Consider the following 22,500-nt stretch of genomic DNA (forward strand, 5'->3'; position numbering starts at 1 on the left):
TATATTCATACATTTATACACATACACATTATTAAACACATATATACACATACATATATGTTATGATCCGCTGCCCAGATCATGTTATGTTTAGGTTTTGAGTCTTTTGTATTATGTTCTGCTAATGTTTACCTTAGTTCCTGGTTGCACTTCCTTGTTTGATCTTGTCTCCATGGTCACCTGCCACTTGTTTCTTGACACGCACCTGCCTTGTGATTGCTGTCCTTATTTAAGCCTGCCTTTTCCGTTGATTTGACCTTGCTTCCTAATTTGTGTTTGCACAACAGTGACAACCTTGATCCTCCATTTGGTAATCCCATTCCTGTACTTGCTAGCTTCCGTGCTAAGCCTTTGTTCCTCTAGCTCCCATGCTAGTAGTTTTGTTTTGCCTTTTGTGCCTTGTGCAAGTTTTTCTGTTATTTCGCTCTAGCTCCCATGCTAGCGCTTTTGTTTTTTTCTAGCTCCCATGCTAGTTTTGTTTGTTTTGACCAAGCCTGTTTTTATTTGTTAAATGAATAATTTTATTCTTACCTTCACGCTGTGTCCGAAAGCCCGACTGCATCTCTGAGAGAATGAACCCGCATCACGATGCCACGCAATCGTCACTGTTGTGCGAACACAAATTAGGAAGCAAGGTCGAATCAACGGAAAAGGCAGGCTTAAATAAGGACAGCAATCACAAGGCAGGTGCGCGTCAAGAAACAAGTGGCAGGTGAAACTAATAAGTAACCATGGAGACAAGATCAAACAGGGATGTGCAACCAGAAACTAAAGTAAACATTAGCAGAACATAATACAAAAGACTCAAAACCTAAACATAATATGATCCGGGCAGCGGATCATAACACATATATACATATAAAAAAAATTTAAAAATAAAAATTATATATATATATATTATATATATACATATATACATACTGTATAAATACATATATATATATATATATATACATATACACATATATACACACACACACATATATATATATACATATATATATATGTATATATATATGGGACGGCGTGGCGCAGTGGAAGAGTGGCCGTGCGTAACCTGAGGGTGCCTGGTTCAATCCCCACCTAGTACCAACCGCGTCACGTCTGTTGTGTCCTGAGCAAGACACTTCACCCTTGCTCCTGATGGGTGCTGGTTAGCGCCTTGCATGGCAGCTCCCTCCATCAGTGTGTGAATGTGTGTGTGAATGTGGAAGTAGTGTCAAAGCGCTTTGAGTACCTTGAAGGGAGAAAAGCGCTATACAAGTACAACCCATTTATTATATATATATATATATATATATATACATATATACATACATACATTTTGTATACATTTATATACACACACACATATATATATATATATATATATGTATACATGTATGTACATATATACATGTATATATACATATACATACATAATTCTATGTATATATGTGGGTGTATACATATAAACTTAAGTTGCGGGTGACAAATGGTCCCGGGGCCCCACTTTGGACCCCCCTGGACCCCCGAAACACACTGATATTATATTCTTTAACTACAACTAACTTGGCCTGGACTACTTTTGGTGGCTTTAAGAAACAAAACATTCTTCGATGGAAGTTTTTCTTGATTTTTGCCAAGCTGCCGCAAAGGGCTTACAAACAATCAGAGGCGGGAGAACTTGTGCGGCTCTTTGCTGACTTACGGCGTCCAACAACAACAACAACAACAACAACATGAACAACAACATGGCAGCGTGCACGTGGCGTTGGTGCAAAGGCCTCATATCCCTCCGCCAATCAAAAGGCGCCAATGGCAGCCTCGTCATGTGCGGAGCAGCGTGGCCTTGTCGCGGTGAAGGACGACCGTGATGATGATGATGATGATGATGATGACGATGACGTGCACTCACCAGGTACGCGCCTACGGTGCCCTGAGCCAACATGAGCGCGCATTCCGCCACCAGGAAGATCTTGATGTTGGAGAAGCATGACGTCTTCTTCTGGCTGACGTCATCCTGCTCCGGCTCGTCGCTGCTGATGCGCTCCGTGCACACCGCATCTCTCACCTGCATCCTGCGGCCTCAGGCGGCTCCGCGGGGGCTCGTCGACGTCGGCGGCTCCGGTCCGGCGGAGATCATCCGGTTCCGTTGCGGGCACACGGCGAGGCGGGGAGGGGGGGTTAAGGGGGAAGAGGAGGGGGGAGGAGGAGGGGAGCGACTCTCCCTGCTTTTAGAGACGCCGATGTCCGCGTCGCATGGCGGCCACCTCCGTCTCCTTAACGAGTGCGCGGTGCGTGATGGGCTGCGTGCGCGCGGCGGTCACGGATGGTCGACGCACGAACATCCGCAATGTTGCATCTTCCGTCCGCGCGGACCTCTAGCGACTATGTCCGGCCTGCTTCTCGCCGCATCTCTGCGTCCTGCAGGCGGCGGGAGGCGGAGGACGACGAGGCTCCGCCCACTCGTCGACACGTGCTGAGCGCGTGTCTCCTCTTCCTCTGTCATCATCATCATCATCATCCTCACCATCCTCATCGTCCACGTCGTAAAACATTTTCGGTCAAAAACTGGAAGAACAAGCACATTTATCCACGAAAATGCTCTTTTACTTCCAGCCTGTCACTGGCCACATATATGTATCAGGCCACTATAAAATTATATGGTAAGGCATGACAAAATGATGCGTCTGGCCAGGATAAAATGAGATGAAAAGTCACAACAAAATTACGTGTCTGGCCACAATAAAATGAAATGGCATGTCATGAGAAAATTATGTGTCGGGCCACACTAAACGAAATGAAAAGTCACGACAAAATTATGCAATGGGCAATAATAAAATGAAATGGCAAGTCATGACAAATGTATGTGTCGGGCCACAATAAAATGAAATGACAAGTCACAACAAATGTATGTGTCGGGCCACAATAAAATGAAATGACAAGTCACAACAAATGTATGTGTTGGGCCACGATAAAATTATATAGCGTACCAGAATAAAACGAAGCGGCAGGTCAGTACAATTTTATGTAGCAGGCCACAAAAGTTATTTGGCAGGCTACTAAAGTTACGTGGCAGGCTCCTCTAATGATATGGTGGGCCACAATAAAATTCTGTGGCGGGTCACATAAAATTATATGTTGAGCCACAATAAAATGATTTGGCAGACTGGATAAAACTGACGTGGCAGGGCACAATAAAATGAAGTGGTGGGCCACGACAAGAATATGAGTCAGGCCAATGTAAATGATGTGGCGTACCACCATAAAATTATATGGCAGGTCGCAACAAATGTATGTGTTGGGCCACAATAAAATGAAATGACAAGTCACAACAAATGTATGTGTTGGGCCACAGTAAAATTATATAGCGTACCAGAATAAAACGAAACGGCAGGTCAGTACAATTTTATGTAGCAGGCCACAAAAGTTATTTGGCAGGCTACTAAAGTTATGTGGCAGGCTACTCTAATGATATGGTGGGCCACAATAAAATTCTGTGGCGGGTCACATAAAATTATATGTTGAGCCACAATAAAATGATTTGGCAGACTGGATAAAACTGACGTGGCAGGGCACAGTAAAATGAAGTGGTGGGCCACAACAAAAATATGAGTCAGGCCAATGTAAATGATGTGGCGTACCACCATAAAATTATATGGCAGGTCGCAACAAATGTATGTGTTGGGCCACAATAAAATGAAATGACAAGTCACAACAAATGTATGTGTTGGGCCACAATAAAATTATATAGCGTACCAGAATAAAACGAAACGGCAGGTCAGTACAATTTTATGTAGCAGGCCACAAAAGTTATTTGGCAGGCTACTAAAGTTACGTGGCAGGCTACTCTAATGATATTTTGGGCCACAATAAAATTCTGTGGCGGGTCACATAAAATTATATGTTGAGCCACGATAAAATGATTTGGCAGACTGGATAAAACTGACGTGGCAGGGCACAATAAAATGAAGTGGTGGGCCACGACAAGAATATGAGTCAGGCCAATGTAAATGATGTGGCGTACCACCATAAAATGATATGGCAGGTCGCAACAAATGTATAAGTTGGGCCACAATAAAATGAAATGACAGGAGAGGTTGTGACAAATTTCTGTGTCGGGCCACTATAAAATGAAATGGCGGACCACGTAAAAAATGATGTGGCGTGGCACGTTAAAATGATACGGCAGGCCACACCAAAAATATGAGTCAGGCCAATGTAAATGATGTGGCGTACCACCATAAAATTATATGGCAGGTCGCAACAAATGTATAAGCTGGGCCACAATAAAATGAAATGACAGGACAGGTCGTGACAAATTTGTGTGTCGGGCCACTATAAAATGAAATGGCGGACCACGTGAAAATGATGTGGCGTGGCACGTTGAAATGATACGGCAGGCCACAACAAAAATATGAGTCAGGCCAAAGTAAATTATGTGGCGTACCACCATAAAATGATATGGCAGGTCGCAACAAATGTATAAGTTGGGCCACAATAAAATGAAATGACAGGACAGGTCGTGACAAATTTGCATGTCGGGCCACTATAAAATGAAATGGCGGACCACGTAAAAATGATGTGGCGTGGCACGTTAAAATGACACGGCAGGCCACACCAAAAATATGAGTCAGGCCAATGTAAATGATGTGGCGTACCACCATAAAATTAGATGGCAGGTCGCAACAAATGTATAAGTTGGGCCACGATAAAATGAAATGACAGGACAGGTCATGACAAATTTGTGTGTCGGGCCACTATAAAATGAAATGGCGGACCACGTAAAAATGATGTGGCGTGGCACGTTGAAATGATACGGCAGGCCACAACAAAAATATGAGTCAGGCCAAAGTAAATTATGTGGCGTACCACCATAAAATGATATGGCAGATCGCAACAAATGTATAAGTTGGGCCACAATAAAATGAAATGACAGGACAGGTCGTGACAAATTTGCATGTCGGGCCACTATAAAATGAAATGGCGGACCACGTAAAAATGAAGTGGCGTGGCACGTTGAAATGATACGGCAGGCCACAACAAAATTATCTGTCAGGCCACAATAAATGATGTGACGTACCGCAATAAAATGAAATAGCAGGTCATGAGAAATGTATGTTGGACCAAAATAAAATTAATCGGCGAACTACGTAAAAATGATGTGGTGTGGCACCTTAAAATGAGATGGCAGGCCACAACAAAATTATGTGTCGGGACATATAAAATGAAGTGGTGGACCACTATAAAATTAAATGACAAGTCACAACATATTTTTGTGTCGGGCCACAATAAAATGAATCAGCAGACTACGCAAAAATGATGTGGCAAGGCACATTAAAATAATATGGTGGGCCACAACAAAATTATGTGTCGGCACACGTAAAATGAGTTGGCAGACCACATAAAATGACATGGAGGGCATCAGAATTATGCTGCGGGCCAACCTAAAAATGAAGGTGAAATCCACGATAAAATGAATTGGCAGACTACATAAAAATGGAAGGACACTGCAGCACCTGGTTTAAAAGATGGCACCGTAGCACAAACAATAACACACCTATTCGCCGTATTTGCTTGGCTTTTTTTTGGGGGGAAAACCATGAGCATCATTTCTGTCAGTGAGGGAAATCCCTAAAATAGTCGCACCGTTTTATAAGGCGCGGGGGTCAAAGGGTAGGAAAAAAGTAGTAGCTTATATATTTACTTCAATATCCACACGCTACATTGATTCAAAGCAAGTTATCCATTAATTTGTAAATACAAATATATTTATTTACTCTTAAAAACACGGAGTGACTGACATGTGACCAATTAATCACACACACTGGTAAATGATGGTGGGTAGTGTAGGAAAAAAAACCATGTTATTATTATTATCCATCCATTTTCTGCCGCTTATTCCCTTTCTGGGTTGCGGGGGGGGCTGGCGCCTATCTCAGCTACAATCGGGCGGAAGGCGGGGTACACCCTGGACAAGTCGCTACCTCATCGCAGGGCCAACACAGATAGACAGACAACATTCACACTCACATTCACACACTAAAATGAGCTTTTATTCTGAAACAATTATCCCCACAAAGTACTGAAAATAGTTAGCAGTAGAGGCCCCCGTCCTTTTAGTTTGTGCTTTTGTTGTCACGGCTCAATCACCCTCACCCCCATCACCCCCCCACCCCCACCCATTCAAACCAAACAACCACCCTCATAAAGCGACTAAATCATTTAGTAAATTACCGGCACAGACAAGACCATTTCCAGAGCGGAGTGGGAGGGAGCGTGAGGTCCTCGGACAACAATAAATCCTCTCATTGTGAAAACCATAAAAGCGCGATCGATACGTTTTTTTGTTTACGTCGCAACCACGGCACCATTTTTTAAATCAATCGGTTGTAATCAGGGATCCCATTTAGGTTTAAAAAAAAATAAAGGAATTAAAAACATACCAAGGGGTCCCTTTTGGGGGTCCAGGGGGCCTCGCCACATGAAGTTGGAGATGTTTCCTGCAAAGAACAAGCCTACATGATCTGTATAAACAATTACCATAAATTCTACTTTGTCAGGTTCCAACACCGATGACATCTATTAAACAAGACAAGAAGCAAGGAATTAAACAGAGACATAATTCAATTTAGCTCAATTGAGGAGAAACGCGTAGACACTGTACTCTTGTACAATGTCGTCCCACACTCTGACGAACGATTGTGAACCTCCTCTTTTATTTGGACTTTCCCTGATTACATGGCAGCAGCTGTTTCTAAAGGGGCGGGGGTCATAAACGGCCATCCCCTTTGGTTACAAAAGAGTTCAAAGAAAAGTTTGTAAACAGATGTCACCCTCGGTCACAAAACTGTTTAAAAAAAAAGGTGCCTGGAGGGGGGTCAGGCCCTGCCTCCTCTCCGATTTGTAGATCTCGGGTCAAGACAAAATCTTCCTGTGGATTACGATACATCAAAGAAACCGACACCCTCATGTCGCTCCCCATCCTACACAGTGGGGTTTTACAATCCTTTTGATCGGTGAGATCAAAGACGGCTTTAGTCTGCTTGCCGGGAACTCATTGAAACACAAAGTTGTGTGATAACTTAGATACAATTATTCTGACATACTTTTTCCCTAAACTTTGACCCCTGCAGCTTGTAAGACGGAGTGGGTATTTTGTGGATTTGTCTTCCCTAAATGCAATCATAAAAATAAGTTAATTAAAAAATAAATTAAAATAAACACCTAAAGGGTGTTTTTGTTTGTAGTTTGGCGCCATCTTTTGGACGAATTAGCTCACTGGAGTTGCTGCAGTGTCCTTCCATTTATCAGGTGGGGTTTTTTTTCTTCCAATTTGGTGTGCCGTTCGGTCTTTTGGCCGTCCATTGTGCTTTTACTATTATGTATCCTTCAGTCATCACTCCAAGTAACGTTTGTAAGTTTTGCAATATAACTAAAACAATTCTTACTTACTAAAGCATCCCATGTGTGATGTCTGTAGGAGTGTAATGAAGCTAGTGTTGTTAGCATTAACCAATAAGCTAAAACTTTAGTATTATTAGGGACCGAATGTCCCTTTGGGACAGAGGACCCTATTTAATATCTTATGTTTTATTCATTCTTTCTTTCTTTATTATTATTCCGCAGTTTTGAGCTGTAATTTGACCCCCTTAAAATGCTTCAATACTCACCAAATTTGACACACACATCAGGACTGGCAAAAATTGCCATCTAATAAGAAAACCAAACCCCAAAACTCCAAATTGCGCTCTAGCGCCCCCTAGGAAAAAAAACAGACAAAACTGCTTGTAACTTCCGTTAGGAATGTCGTAGAGACATGAAACAAAAACCTCTATGTAGGTCTGACTTAGACCTGGGTTTCATACATTGACACCCTTCAGCAAAAATCAACAGGAAGTTGTAAAAAAAACCCTTAAAAACAAAAACTTCCTAAATTTTTTTTATTTTTTCCTCTTTGAGCCGTAATTTGACCCCCTTAAAATGCTTCAAAACTCACCAAACTGGACAAACACATCAGGACTGGTGAAAATTGCGATCTAATAAAAATTAAAAAAATAAAAACACAAAATTGCGCTCTAGCGCCCCCTAGGAATAAAACACAGACAAAACTGCTCTTGGGAAGAAAACACAAACAAAACTGCTTGTAACTTCCTCTAGGAATGTCGTAGAGACATGAAATAAAAACCTCTACGTAGGTCTGACTTAGACGTGGGTTTCATACATTGACATCCTACAGCAAAAATCAACAGGAAGTTGTAAAAAAAAAACCCTTAAAAACAAAAGTTTCCTAAAAAATTTCATTTTTGCCTCTTTGAGCTGTAATTTGACCCCCTTAAAATGCTTCAAAACTCACCAAAATGGACACAAACATCAGGACTGGTGAAAATTGCGATCTAATAAAAAAAAAAACACAAACTCGTGCTCTAGCGCCCCCTAGGAATAAAACACAGACAAAACTGCTCTTGGGAAGAAAACACAGACAAAACTGCTTGTAACTTCCTCTATCAATCAATCAATCAATGTTTACTTATATAGCCCTAAATCACTAGTGTCTCAAAGGGCTGCACAAACCACCACGACATCCTCGGTAGGCCCACATAAGGGCAAGGAAAACTCACACCCAGTGGGACATTGGTGACAATAATGACCCAGTGGGACGTCGGTGACAATGATGACTATGAGAACCTTAGAGAGGAGGAAAGCAATGGATGTCGAGCGGGTCTAACATGATACTGTGAAAGTTCAATCCACAATGGATACAACACAGTCGCGGGAGTCCAGTCCAAAGAGGATCCAAGACACAGCAGCGAGAGTCCCGTTCACAGCGGAGCCAGCAGGAAACCATCCCAAGCGTAGGCGGACCAGCAGCGCAGAGATGTCCCCAGCCGATACACAGGCGAGCAGTACATGGCCACCGGATCGGACCGGACCCCCTCCACAGGGGAGAGTGGGACATAGAAGAAAAAGAAAAGAAACGGCAGATCAACTGGTCTAAAAAGGGAGTCTATTTAAAGGCTAGAGTATACAAATGAGTTTTAAGGTGAGACTTAAATGCTTCTACTGAGGTGGCATCGCGAACTGTTACCGGGAGGGTATTCCAGAGTACTGGAGCCCGAACGGAAAATGCTCTATAGCCCGCAGACTTTTTTTGGGCTTTGGGAATCACTAATAAGCCGGAATCCTTTGAACGCAGATTTCTTGCCGGGACATATGGTACAATACAATCGGCAAGATAAGATGGAGCTAGACCGTGTAGTATTTTATACGTAAGTAGTAAAACCTTAAAGTCACATCTTAAGTGCACAGGAAGCCAGTGCAGGTGAGCCAGTACAGGCGTAATGTGATCAAACTTTCTTGTTCTTGTCAAAAGTCTAGCAGCCGCATTTTGTACCAACTGTAATCTTTTAATGCTAGACATGGGGAGACCCGAAAATAATACGTTACAGTAGTCGAGGCGAGACGTAACAAACGCATGGATAATGATCTCAGCGTCTTTAGTGGACAGAATGGAGCGAATTTTAGCGATGTTACGGAGATGAAAGAAGGCCGTTTTAGTAACGCTTTTAATGTGTGCCTCAAAGGAGAGAGTTGGGTCGAAGATAATACCCAGATTCTTTACCGTGTCGCCTTGTTTAATTGTTTGGTTGTCAAATGTTAGAGTTGTATTATTAAATAGAGTTCGGTGTCTAGCAGGACCGATAATCAGCATTTCCGTTTTTTTGGCGTTGAGTTGCAAAAAGTTAGCGGACATCCATTGTTTAATTTCATTAAGACACGCCTCCAGCTGACTACAATCCGGCGTGTTGGTCAGCTTTAGGGGCATGTAGAGTTGGGTGTCATCAGCATAACAGTGAAAGCTAACACCGTATTTGCGTATGATGTCACCTAGCGGCAGCATGTAGATGCTGAAGAGTGCAGGGCCAAGGACCGAACCCTGGGGAACTCCACACGTTACCTTAACGTAGTCCGAGGTCACATTGTTATGGGAGACACACTGCATCCTATCAGTAAGATAAGAGTTAAACCAAGACAGGGCTAAGTCTGACATACCAATTCGTGTTTTGATACGTTCTAATAAAATATTATGATCGACGGTATCGAAAGCAGCGCTAAGATCGAGGAGCAGCAACATAGATGACGCATCAGAATCCATCGTTAGCAATAGATCATTAGTCATTTTTGCGAGGGCTGTCTCCGTCGAGTGATTTGCCCTGAAACCGGATTGAAAGGTTTCACATAGATTGTTAGACGCTAAGTGTTCATTTAACTGCTCCGCAACAATTTTTTCAAGGATTTTTGAAATAAAGGGAAGGTGAGACACCGGTCGGTAATTTACCATGAGGTCAGGATCGAGGTTAGGTCTTTTAAGAAGAGGATGAATAACCGCTTTTTTGAATGCTAGGGGAACAGTGCCCGAGGAGAGTGATAAGTTTATAATATTTAGCACTGATGGACCTAATAATACAAAGAGTTCCTTGATCAGTTTCCCAGGAAGAGGGTCAAGTAAACATGTTGTCTGTTTTATTCCCTTAACACGTTGTAACAATTCCTCTAATGTTATTTCCTCAAAACGAGAGAAACTATTTTGGAGGGCAGTATCCGCCGTATATGCAATCGTGTCAGTGTTAATAGAACCCCGTTGTAGCTGGGACGCATTGTCTTTAATCTCCTTTCTAATGACTTCAATTTTCTTACTAAAGAATTGCATAAAGTCATCAGCTGAGTGGGTTAAGCTACTGGAAGGAGTCCCTTGTTGGGTTAGCGATGCTACCGTACTAAACAAAAATTTAGGATCGTTTTTATTACGGTGGATGAGATTTGAGTAATATTTAGCTTTAGCTAAGGTAAGCATGCGTTTATAAGTTATTAAACCATCACTCCATGCTTGATGGTGCACCTCAAGTTTAGTCGTGCGCCATTTGCGTTCCAGCTTTCTGCATAATAATTTCTGAGCTCTAGTTTCTTCTGTAAACCACGGGGTGCGCTTTTTTGGAGCCTTTTTTAACTTTAGCGGTGCTATGTTATCAATGGTTTCGCGCAGGGCGTCGTTAAAGTTGTTAGTGAGGTTATCAATAGAGCCCACATACTTTGGGAATGGTGCCATTACCGAGGGCAGTAGGTCCGCAAGAGTTGTCGTTGTGGCTGTATTAATGTTGCGGCTGCTATAGCAGTTATTATTATTATTAGTTTGACGAACATGCGTCTGAACCTCGAATTTTATAAGGTAATGATCGGACAATACTTTAGTATACGGGAGTATCGTAACTTTGGAAACGGTGATGCCCCTGACAAGCACTAGGTCTATCGTATTACCGTTGCGATGCGTGGGTTCATTTATTATTTGTGTGAGACCACAGCTATCAATTACAGTCTGGAGCGCTACGCACGGTGGGTCCGATGGGGTATTCATATGGATATTAAAGTCCCCCATTATGATTATATTATCGGCGTGTGTCACTAGATCAGCAACGAACTCTGAGAATTCATTAATAAAGTCCGAATAGGGCCCTGGGGGGCGGTAGATAACAGCCAGGTGTAGAGGCAGCGGTGTGACAGACCTCATAGTAAGCACCTCAAACGATTTATATTTATTATTTATGTTAGGAGTAAGGTTAAAGTTTTCGTTGTATATTAGTGCGACCCCCCCACCCCTTTTGAGCGGACGGGCAATATGCGCATGTGTAAAGTTAGGAGGACATGCCTCATTTAGCGCAAAAAAGTCGTTTGGTTTAAGCCAGGTTTCGCTGAGACCGATGACGTTAAGATTGTTGTCTCTGATAATATCATTAACTAATAACGTTTTGGGAGACAATGATCTTATGTTTAAAAAACCTACATTATAGGTAGTGGGCTGTTTTAGGGAGTTTTTGATCAAATTATCCGTAGTAGCAATATTAATAATGTTGTGTTTATTATGCCCAGTGCATTTAGTATAGTTACGACCATATCTAGGAATTGATACGACAGGAATTTTCCGATTGTTTGATTGTTGCTTTGATAAACTGCACGCATCATGGTTAGCCACCTCAGTAACGGGGATTTTCCGATTGTTTGTTTGTTGCTTTGATAAACTGCACGCATCATGGTTAGCCACCTCAGTAACGGGGATTTTCCGATTGTTTGTTTGTTGCTTTGATAAACTGCACGCATCATAGTTAGCCACCTCAGTAAAACACATGTCCAACTCTGAAACACTCAAAGCAGAAACAACTTGTTCTAATTTAACAGACTCCTTACCCAGACCAGTAGTCGCGCATTTTCCATCTAAATCCGTCTTCGGGATGGAGGAAAGTGGTGTTCTGTGGGGATTAGCCTTCTGCTTTGTTTTTAGCCCCGCTCGGCATCCGCGTTTCCGATCACACCGCTGGCGTCTGCTCCGTAGACGGCCCCCACTGCTACTAGACTCCCCTGCTTCACAGGCCGCTGGATGTAGCCGCCGATGTAATCCCATGCTAGTTAGCAAGTCTAGCACGCAAGTGTCTATCGGTCCAAAACGGCCCGATGTGTCCACATCCAGAAGTGTCTGGCGGTCGTACGTGATCACGGAGTGACCACGATGTGAGCCAGCCATAAAGTTTGTGGAATTGTCCGGTATTTCTGCCAAATGTTCCATCTTTAGCAGCAGCTCCTCGAGAGCGCAGCCCGTCCGGGCGCCGCAATCATAACTAGGAATGTCGTAGAGACATGAAATAAAAACCTCTATGTAGGTCTGACTTAGACGTGGGTTTCATACATTGACACCCTTCAGCAAAAATCAACAGGAAGTTGTAAAAAAAAAACCCTTAAAAACAAAAGTTTCCTAAAAAATTTCATTTTTGCCTCTTTGAGCTGTAATTTGACCCCCTTAAAATGCTTCAAAACTCACCAAAATGGACACAAACATCAGGACTGGTGAAAATTGCGATCTAATAAAAAAAAAAACACAAACTCGTGCTCTAGCGCCCCCTAGGAATAAAACACAGACAAAACTGCTCTTGGGAAGAAAACACAAACAAAACTGCTTGTAACTTCCTCTAGGAATGTCGTAGAGACATGAAACAAAAACCTCTATGTAGGTCTGACTTAGACCTGGGTTTCATACATTGACATCCAACAGCTAGAATCAACAGGAAGTTGTAAAAAAAAAACCTTTAAAACAAAAGTTTCCTAAACATTTTTTCATTTTTGCCTCTCTGAGCTGTAATTCGACCACCTTAAAATGTTTCAAAACTCACCAAACTGGACACACACATCAGGACTGGCAACAATTGCGAGCTAATAAAACAAAAAAACTAAACAAAACACAAAATTGCGCTTTTGAGCCCCCTAGGAAAAAAACACAGACAAAACTGCTCTTGGGAAGAAAACACAGACAAAACTGCTTGTAACTTCCTCCAGGAATGTCGTAGAGACATGAAACAAAAACCTCTATGTAGGTCTCACTCAGACCTACATTTCATTCATTTACATCCTTCAGCAAAAATCAACAAGAAGCTGGCAATTACCCCTTCAAAACAAAAGTTTTGTAAAAACCTGTCACCTTTTTTCTAACATTAACCCTCTGAGCGCGTTGGTTGTGTCGGCTTCAAACTCGCACAGGAGAGAGATTGAACCCTTCTGATTAAAAGTTGCACAAATAGTTTTTCTAACTGCTCCGGTTTTGATTTTACGAGCCTTCAAAGAACTCCTGCGCTGATGCTGCTGCACTGCTGCCGTCTCAAGATGGCCGCTTGAAAGCAGGAAGCAGCAGCATGACCACACAATGCAGAGAAGGTAGGTAATGTGCGGGTAAAGATATGTTGTCTGGGTGAAAGAAGGAGGCACCAGTTTGACTCCAGGATACAGAGTAGGTAGGTAATGTGCAGGTAAAGATATGTTGTCTGGGTGACAGAAAGAAGCACCAGTGTGACTCCAGGATGCAGGGAAGGTAGGTAACGTGCAGGTAAAGATATGTTGAGTGGGTAAAAGCAGGAAACACCAGCAAAAGTTGGTCCAGTCCATCGCTGCTTGCAGATTTAACTTTTGTATCCTCGATAAACTCAAAAAAATGTCCCCGTGGATTTATTGAGTCTGTTTAGCTGATTAGAGAGCTAGCTTGACTATGACTTCTGTTTTGTTTGAAGAGCCGTTTTACTGCCTCTTTACAGGCACCGTTTGGGAAAAATTAAGGTATGTAAATAAGCATTTACAGTATATTTCTGTGTAAATAAGTCATTTCGTGTCAGGTTCCAACATGGATGACATCTATTAAACAAGACAAGAAGCAAGGAATTAAACAGAGAGAATTAAATTGGGCTCAGTTGAGGAGCGACGTCTGGACTGTACTCTTTCTACAGTCTCACCACGGTCTGGCGAAAGATCGTACACCTTTTATTTTTGGACTTTCCCTGATTACATGGCAACAGCTGTTTCTAAAGGAACGGAGGTCATAAACAGTTGCTGCCTTTGGCCACAGAACAGTTCAAAGAAAAGGTCGTAAAACACTTCAAAGAAGAGGTCGTCTTGAGGGGGGTCAGGCTCTGCTTCCTCTCTGCTTTGTAGTTCTTGGGTCAAAACAATATATTCCCATTGATTACAATACATTAAAGAAAGAGAACACCTTCCTGTTGCTTCCCATCCTACACAATTTTACAAGCCTTCTTTTTGGTCGGTTCAAAGACAGCTTTTGGCGAGTTGAAGTCAATGTAAGACATCGTTTTGTGATAACTTAGATATTATTATTCTCACATTTCACAAAGTTTATATCTGCGAAAAAATGCATATAAAATGTTGTGGGCGGGGCTTATAAAGCGGCACACCCTAAGTCTGGAAAATACAGTACATGTTTTCTAGCTCATTTTATAGTGCGCAGTCTCGCATTTTTTTTTTTTTTACTTCAGAGCGTTCTTATATTGTTTAACAGGCCGTGCAAATTTTTAAAATACTAATAAAAAACATAAAAAGTGAAATAAAGGCGCCAACCGCTGAAATGTCACAAGAAACAGTTGCAATGTGGACTCTGCATCAAATAATACACTTTGACATATTTTTGAGGGTAAAATACTGCATATTTGGTGTGTTTGCCCTAAAAGAGAAAATACTAAAAACTTCATGAACTGTTAGATCTGAAGTTGATCCACAGACTTAAGTGTTGAAAGTAAAATAGATCAATTAAAAAAATGAAATTTTAACACTTTTATGAGTGGGGAAATTGTGTTAGATGTAAATATAAACAGAATACAATGATTTGCAAATAATCATTAACTTTAGAATTTGATGCTAGCAACACGTGACAAAAAAGTTGGGAAAGGTGGCAATAAATACTGATAAAGTTGTGGATTGCTCATCAAAACACTTATTTGGAACATCCCACAGGTGTGCAGGCTAATTGGGAACAGGTGGGTGCCATGATTGGCTATAAAAGCAGCTTCCCAAAAAATGCTCAGTCTTTCACAAGAAAGGATGGGGCGAGGTACACCCCTTTGTCCACAACTGTGTGAGCAAATAGTCAAACAGTTTAAGAACAACCTTTCTCAAAGTGACATTGCAAGAAATTTAGGGATTTCAACATCTACGCTCCATAATATCATCAAAAGGTTCAGAGACTCTGGAGAAATCACTCCACGTAAGCGGCATGGCCGGAAACCAACATTGAATGACCGTGACCTTCCATCCCTCAGACGGCACTGTATCAAAAACCCACATCCCTAAAGGATATCACCACATGGGCTCAGGAACACTTCAGAAAACCACTGTCACGAAATACAGTTGGTCGCTACATCTGTAAGTGCAAGTTAAAACTCTTCTATGCAAAGCGAAAGCCATTTATCAACAACATCCAGAAACGCCGCCGGCTTCTCTGGGCCCGAGATCATCTAAGATGGACTGATGCAAAGTGGAAAAGTGTTCTGTCCACATTTCAAAATGTTTTTGGAAATATTCGACATTGTGTCCAAAGCGGAAGCGAACCATCAGGACTGTTTGACACAAAGTGTAAAAGCCAGCATGTGTGATGGTATGGGGGTGCATTAGTGCCCAAGGCATGGGTAACTTACACATCTGTGAAGGCACCATTAATGCTGAAAGGTACATACAGGTTTTGGAACAACATATGCTGCCATCTAAGCGCCGTCTTTTCCATGGACGCCCCTGCTTATTTCAGCAAGACAATGCCAAGCCACATTCAGCACGTGTTACAAAAAAGAGCGCGGGTACTTTCCTGGCCCGCCTGCAGTCCAGACCTGTCTCCCATGGAAAATGTGTGGCACATTATGAAGCGTAAAATAGGACAGCGGAGACCCCGGACTGTTGAAGGACTGAAGCTCTACATAAAACAAGAATGGGAAAGAATTCCACTTTCAAAGCTTCAACAATTAGTTTCCTCAGTTCCCAAACGTTTATTGAGTGTTGTTAGAAGAAAAGGTGATGTAACACAGTGGTGAACATGCCCTTTCCCAACTACTTTGGCAAGTGTTGCAGCCATGACATTCTAAGTTAATTATTATTTGCAAACAAATTTTTTTTTAATCAGTTTGAACATCAAATATGTTGTCTTTGTAGCATATTCAACTGAATATGGCTTGAAAATTATTTTCAAATCATTGTATTCTGTTTATATTTACATCTAACACAATATACTGTATATATTTCAAAGTGGAATATTTGATGTTAAATAGGTCAGTAATTCATAACATTGATTTTGATTCATTATTATGTTTGAGACAGTTTTAAAAAACAACAACATTGTAACTTTTGTTACAGTTCTCCTGATTGATTTGTTATTCCACTTTTTTTATGTTTTTTTTTTTTGTTTAAGTATTTTCTAAATGTGCTGTGGGCCCCAAATGGCCCCCGGGCGACAGTTTGGACACCCCTGTTTTAAACAATAGAACACTGCTAACCTCAAGGTCAAGGTGGATTGATTTATGTAGCACAATTCTAAAAGAGACTACTGCCTCAGAGTGCTGTGCAGATTAAAACAGAAAGGTCAATAAATACACAAGTTTGTAGTCAAACGCAGACAAAACATGTCCAAGCACCATATATGATGTGGTGATATCCTACACAAACAAAGCGTGTGGTCCTCCCCATCAGGTCTGCCCACGCTGGTCTCTCTGGTCTGTGCCGTCTTCCAAGTCTACGGCAAGTACCAGCTGCAGTTTCCAGACGCCAACAATCAAACTTTTACGCTGCAGATGTGAGTACAGACCTGTTTTATTATCAACCCTCTGGAATGGACTTGTGTTGTCTTTAAGTTGAAGTGGAGTGGTACTTGTATACTTACAAGGATGCACAAAGTTGAGTGACGCAAGTTAATTATTATTTGCAAACAAATTTTTTTTTAATCAGTTTGAACATCAAATATGTTGTCTTTGTAGCATATTCAACTGAATATGGCTTGAAAAGGATTTGCAAATCATTGTATTCTGTTTATATTTACATCTAACACAATTTCCCAACTCATATGGAAACTGGGTTTGTAGTATCGCAGTACTATTGATACAAAAATAGTACTATATTTGAGAGGTATCACTAAGGCAGGCATGACGGCGACATTGCTGCTTGTGAGAGCAGAGATGGAGCATGTTGGGCAGCGCACACACACAGAGTACTTACAAGCAGACACAGTGGGTAGACAGAAAAGAGAGAATGGACACACTGTGGTGTAAAAAGTCCGGATAAAGGTGAAGTTATAACACCGACTACATGGCAGCCAGTGTTGTAGCTACTTCTAAATCACTAATCCTGGCAACAAATAAAGTAACATTATCACTGGAGGACGAATAATAGCTAAACATGCTCCACTCCGCACCATAGGAGGATACAATAGCTCACCGCTAACAGCAAGCTAGCACCATGTGTCCATGGGTAGACCTACACCTGACATCCACTGTAATGATACCATCTAGTTTATACTACTATGATAACATTGATATTTTTTTATTGTCACAAAATATTTGTTCCTTTTTTAAAATTCATATTAAGTTTATGAAGTCAGTAAATATGTCCGTGGACACATGAGGACTTTGAATATGACCAATGTATGATCCTGGAACTACTTGGTATCGGATCCACACCTAAATGTGTGGTATCATCCAAAACTAATGTCAAGTATCAAAGAAGAGAAGAATAAGTGATTATTACATTTGAACAGAAGTGTAGATAGAACATGTTCAAACAGAAAATAAGCAGATATTAACAGAAAATGAGCAAGTAGATTAATAATCCATTTTTTACAGTTTGTCCCTCACAATGTGTACAATATAATAGGTGTATAAATAACACAATATGTTACTGCATACGTCAGCAGGAGTCTATGTTTGTTTACTTACTACTAAAAGACAAGTTGTCTAGTATGTTCAACATTTTATTTAAGCACTAAATGACAATAATAAACATGTTTTGTCATAACTTGGCTTGGACGTGGATTGTTTCTTCGATGCAGATGAGGATCAACACGAGCGAGGCGTGGATGTGAGTACATGGTTGTTTATTTAATAAACAAATAAACAACACAAAGCGCTCACAATGGAGGAAGAAACTTGGCTAAACAGTACAAACGTGAAACAAAAACACTTGCTCAATGGCATGAATGAACTATGAACAGAAACAGCACGATGGCATGAATATAATAAACTATAAACAAAACTAGCACAATGGCATAACTACAACAAAAAACTTACACGGCATGGAACTACGGACAAGGACTTGAAGGAGGAACAGCATGGCTAGGGTGCGTGCGCATGTGAGTGTGAAGATCCCAGGACGAAGACAAGAAAAAGAGTGACTTAAATAGCTGTGATGATTAGTGAAAACAGCTGAGGCTGAGAACAGGGACGTGACAGGTGAAAACTAATGAGGTTGGCATGGAAACAAACAAAACCAGGAAGTGCAAAAACAGAACAAGAGTCCAGAAAACAAAAACATAACACGACAAAACAAAACATGATCCATAGGTGTGACATGTTTGATCTACACTAACATTTTTTGTTACAATAAAGCTAACAATTACATTCTTTGTGGTCCCCTTTATTTAGAAAAGTATTGAAATATATTGGTAATATATAATAATATATTAAAAATAATATTTTAAGATAATAATATAATATATGGCCTGAGGGCCACATCTGGCCTTTTAACACACACACACTCACTCTGCTCTCATGAAACGTCTCTCAACTGCAAAAAGCTTTAACGATTATACAATTGTGCATTAAACATTTTTTTTAATCAGTTAATATATTTAAAAATATTAAATACATTAAATAATAATAAATAAATAAAAATAATCTGACTTTTAACACTTTGATGATTAAATCTAAGTTTATATTGTATTGTTTTTCAAATGAAAAATATGAAAATGGCGCCCCGCCGTTCATTTTTCATTGTGTGCCCCTCGGTGGAAACAGTTTGGACCCCCGGTTGTAGTTTTCACTCTCTTCACTAAGTACTTTGGGATACGAGAAGGACAACATTGAAGTCCGTCATGCAGAACAACTGGAAATGACCGAGAGTGGCGGCACGGCGACATCGCTTGGACGCCAAATCCCTGGCGTGCGGCGGGAAAAGGAGCGAGCAGAGTTTTGTTGTGATGCTCCTTTAGGGCCGCTGGCGAGGCAGCAGCACCCGTCAGACAAAGTGCTGACTCAGCAGCGGCACGATGATTTAAGACGCACAATAAAGGCTGCTGACGCGTGTGAGGACCTTGTTTCAGGACGCCTGTTCATCACGGGGAGGACAATACAGGGACGTGGATGCAGATGATATCAATTATACCACAGCTGTCATGTCCTACGCGATATCGCAAATAGATGTGGACGTCAACACACTTCACAAGTTCATGCGGCATGTTTGGAAGAAGACAACAAAACAGGTGGAATTAATCAAATAAAGTAACAAATATTGGGTTTAGGTCAGGGCTCTTTAAATGGCAGCTGGAGGGACCACATCTGACTGCTCAGACCTTCAAAAGTCTTCTCAAAACACACCTCTTCAGATCTGCTGTTAACCGCTGATTAGTGGTCTGTGTCCTCTTATGTCCTGTCTTGTAAATGTCCAGTATTTTACAATTCACTGCTTTTATATTTACAGCATTTTGTATTACTTTTTTATATTTTAATTTTTTACCCTGTAAAGCGTCTTTGAGTACTCTGAAAAGCGCTACACCAAATAAAATGTATTATGAGGGTCCTTGGCCCATGGCAAAGGAGTCCACAGGAGTCCTTTGCCATGGGCCAAGGACCCTATTGAAACTGCTGTGTTTTATTATTATTCCGCACCTACGCGCTGTAATTTGACCCCCTTAACATGCTTCAAAACTCACCAAATTTGACACACACGTTGGTATAGCAAACCTTCCCAACATATTAAGCAACCAATCCCCCAAAATGAAAATTGTGCTCTAGCGCCCCCTAGGAAAAAATTACAGACAAAACTGCATGTAACTTCTGTTAGGAATGTCATAGCGACACGAAACAAAAACTCCTATGTAGGTCTGACTTAGACCCAATTTTCATACACTCACTTCTTTCAGCAAAAATCTACAGGAAGTTGGCAAAAACCCCTTCAAAATAAAATGTTCGCAAAAAATGCAAATTTTGCCTCTTTGCGCTGTAATTTGACTCCTTTAAAATACTTCAAAAGTCACCAAACTTGGCGCACACATCAGGACTGGCGAATATTGCCATCTAATGAAAAAAACCAAACCCCAAAACTCAAAATTGCGCTCTAGCGCTATTTTTGAATAAAACACTGAAAAAACTGCTCCTAGGAATAAAACACAGACAAAATTGCTTGTAACTTCCGGTAAGAATGTCGGAGAGACATGAAACAAAAACTTCTATGTAGGTCTCGCTTAGACCTACATTTCATAGATTGACAACCCCCAACAAAAATCAACAGGAAGTTTGCAATCCCCCCTTCAAAACAAAAGTTTTGTAAAAACCGGTCACCTTTCTTCAAACATTATCTCCTCTGAGTGCTTACTTGTTTTGGCTTCAAACTCGCACAGGAGAGCGATTGAACCCTTCTGATTAAAAGTATAGAACAGAGTTTTGATAAGTTCTCAGGTTTTGATTTTACGCGCCTTCAAAGAACCCCTGTGCAAAGTCTCCTAAAAAATGTCATTTTTGCCTCCTTGAGCTGTTATTTGACCCCCTTAAAATGCTTCTAAACTCACCAAACTTGGCACACACATCAAGTCTGGCAAAAATTGCGATCTGATGAAAAAACCTAACCTCAAAACTCAAAATTGCGCTCTACCGCCCCCTAGGAATACAACACGGACAAACTGCTCCTAGGAAGAAAACACAGACAAAACTGCTTGTAACTTCCGGTAGGAATGTCAGAGAGACATTAAACAAAAAAACACTATGTAGGTCTCACTTAGACCTACATTTTAATAATTAACATACTTTAGCAAAAATCAACAGGAACTTTGATATTTTCACTTCAATACAACAACTGCATTACTTTTACAATGCATTATTTTCTCAAAATAGTGGCTCCAAGGCATCTTCTAACGCTTATCCGGCCGTGGGTCTCGGGGGCAGCAGCCAAAGGCGGACCCGACCAACGCTGCTTGCAGCTTTAATTATTATTATCATCCGTGTGACAATCTGTCACTTTATTTCTGTTAGTTTTTCGCGTTTTTGTATTGACTTCCTGTCCAGTGCTCTTACTTTGTTGTATTTCCTGTTTTATTCACGAGCACTGTTGGTTTTCTCTTTTTGTTGATTGGCAGCAGTTCACACCTGCTGTCAATAAAACTACTGCCCATTTATGTTTCACTCGAGCATTCCTCAGTGCTTGAAGATAAATCTATGTTGAGAACGTTTATCTGCACGACTGCTTGATGTTTGCTTTTGTTATTTTCTTATGGGTATTAAAAATTCTTACCTTCACTCAACTTGGAAAAGGAGACTACAGCTATGGAACTTTGCAACAGGCGCCGCCTTTTAAAGGCGCACACGCACACGCACACGCACACGCACACGCACACACACACACACACACTCACACACACACACACACACACACACACACACACACACACACACACACACACACACACACACACACACACACACACACACACACACACACACACACACACACACACACACACACACACACACACACACACACACACACACACACACACACACACACACACACACACACACACACACTCTTGTATTTGTCACTTTCTTGAGACCTGAGAAAATGCCTCCCTCTTCAGGAGCAGCCTTTCTAGATATAAAAAGAAGTGTATTTACAACATGAATAATATATAAATACTATACAAATATAAAAAAGTTTGTTGTGAAAAATTAGTTTGAGTTTCACAAGAAAAAGGTCACAATTTTGCAAGAAAAACCCCACATTTGTGCAATATTTTAATACAAATTGGAATTTTACTCAATAACAGTTGCAATTTTACAAGAAACGCTTAATATTTCGGCCATTTTATGAAAAGAGTTGTCATTTTCCTCGACAAAAGTCACAATTTTATAAGAACACTTTAAAATTTTGGCAACCTTATCATAATAGTCGGAT

At 41.0% G+C, this 22,500-nt stretch overlaps 1 protein-coding gene across 1 annotated transcript in view; it reads right to left on the bottom strand.

Moving 5' to 3' along the window:
* Positions 1 to 2,412, bottom strand: part of LOC133546873 (solute carrier organic anion transporter family member 3A1-like) — a 77,297-nt gene extending 74,885 nt beyond the window's left edge. Inside the window, exon 1 of the mRNA XM_061892727.1 lies at positions 1,898 to 2,412. Within this exon, the coding sequence (XP_061748711.1) occupies positions 1,898 to 2,059 (162 nt within the window). The 5' untranslated portion in view covers positions 2,060 to 2,412. The remainder of the gene's footprint in view (positions 1 to 1,897) is intronic.
* Positions 2,413 to 22,500: the final 20,088 nt, after the last annotated feature.

This window comes from Nerophis ophidion, linkage group LG02 (genome assembly GCF_033978795.1).
Source record: "Nerophis ophidion isolate RoL-2023_Sa linkage group LG02, RoL_Noph_v1.0, whole genome shotgun sequence".
NCBI classification, from domain to species: Eukaryota; Metazoa; Chordata; class Actinopteri; order Syngnathiformes; family Syngnathidae; genus Nerophis; species Nerophis ophidion.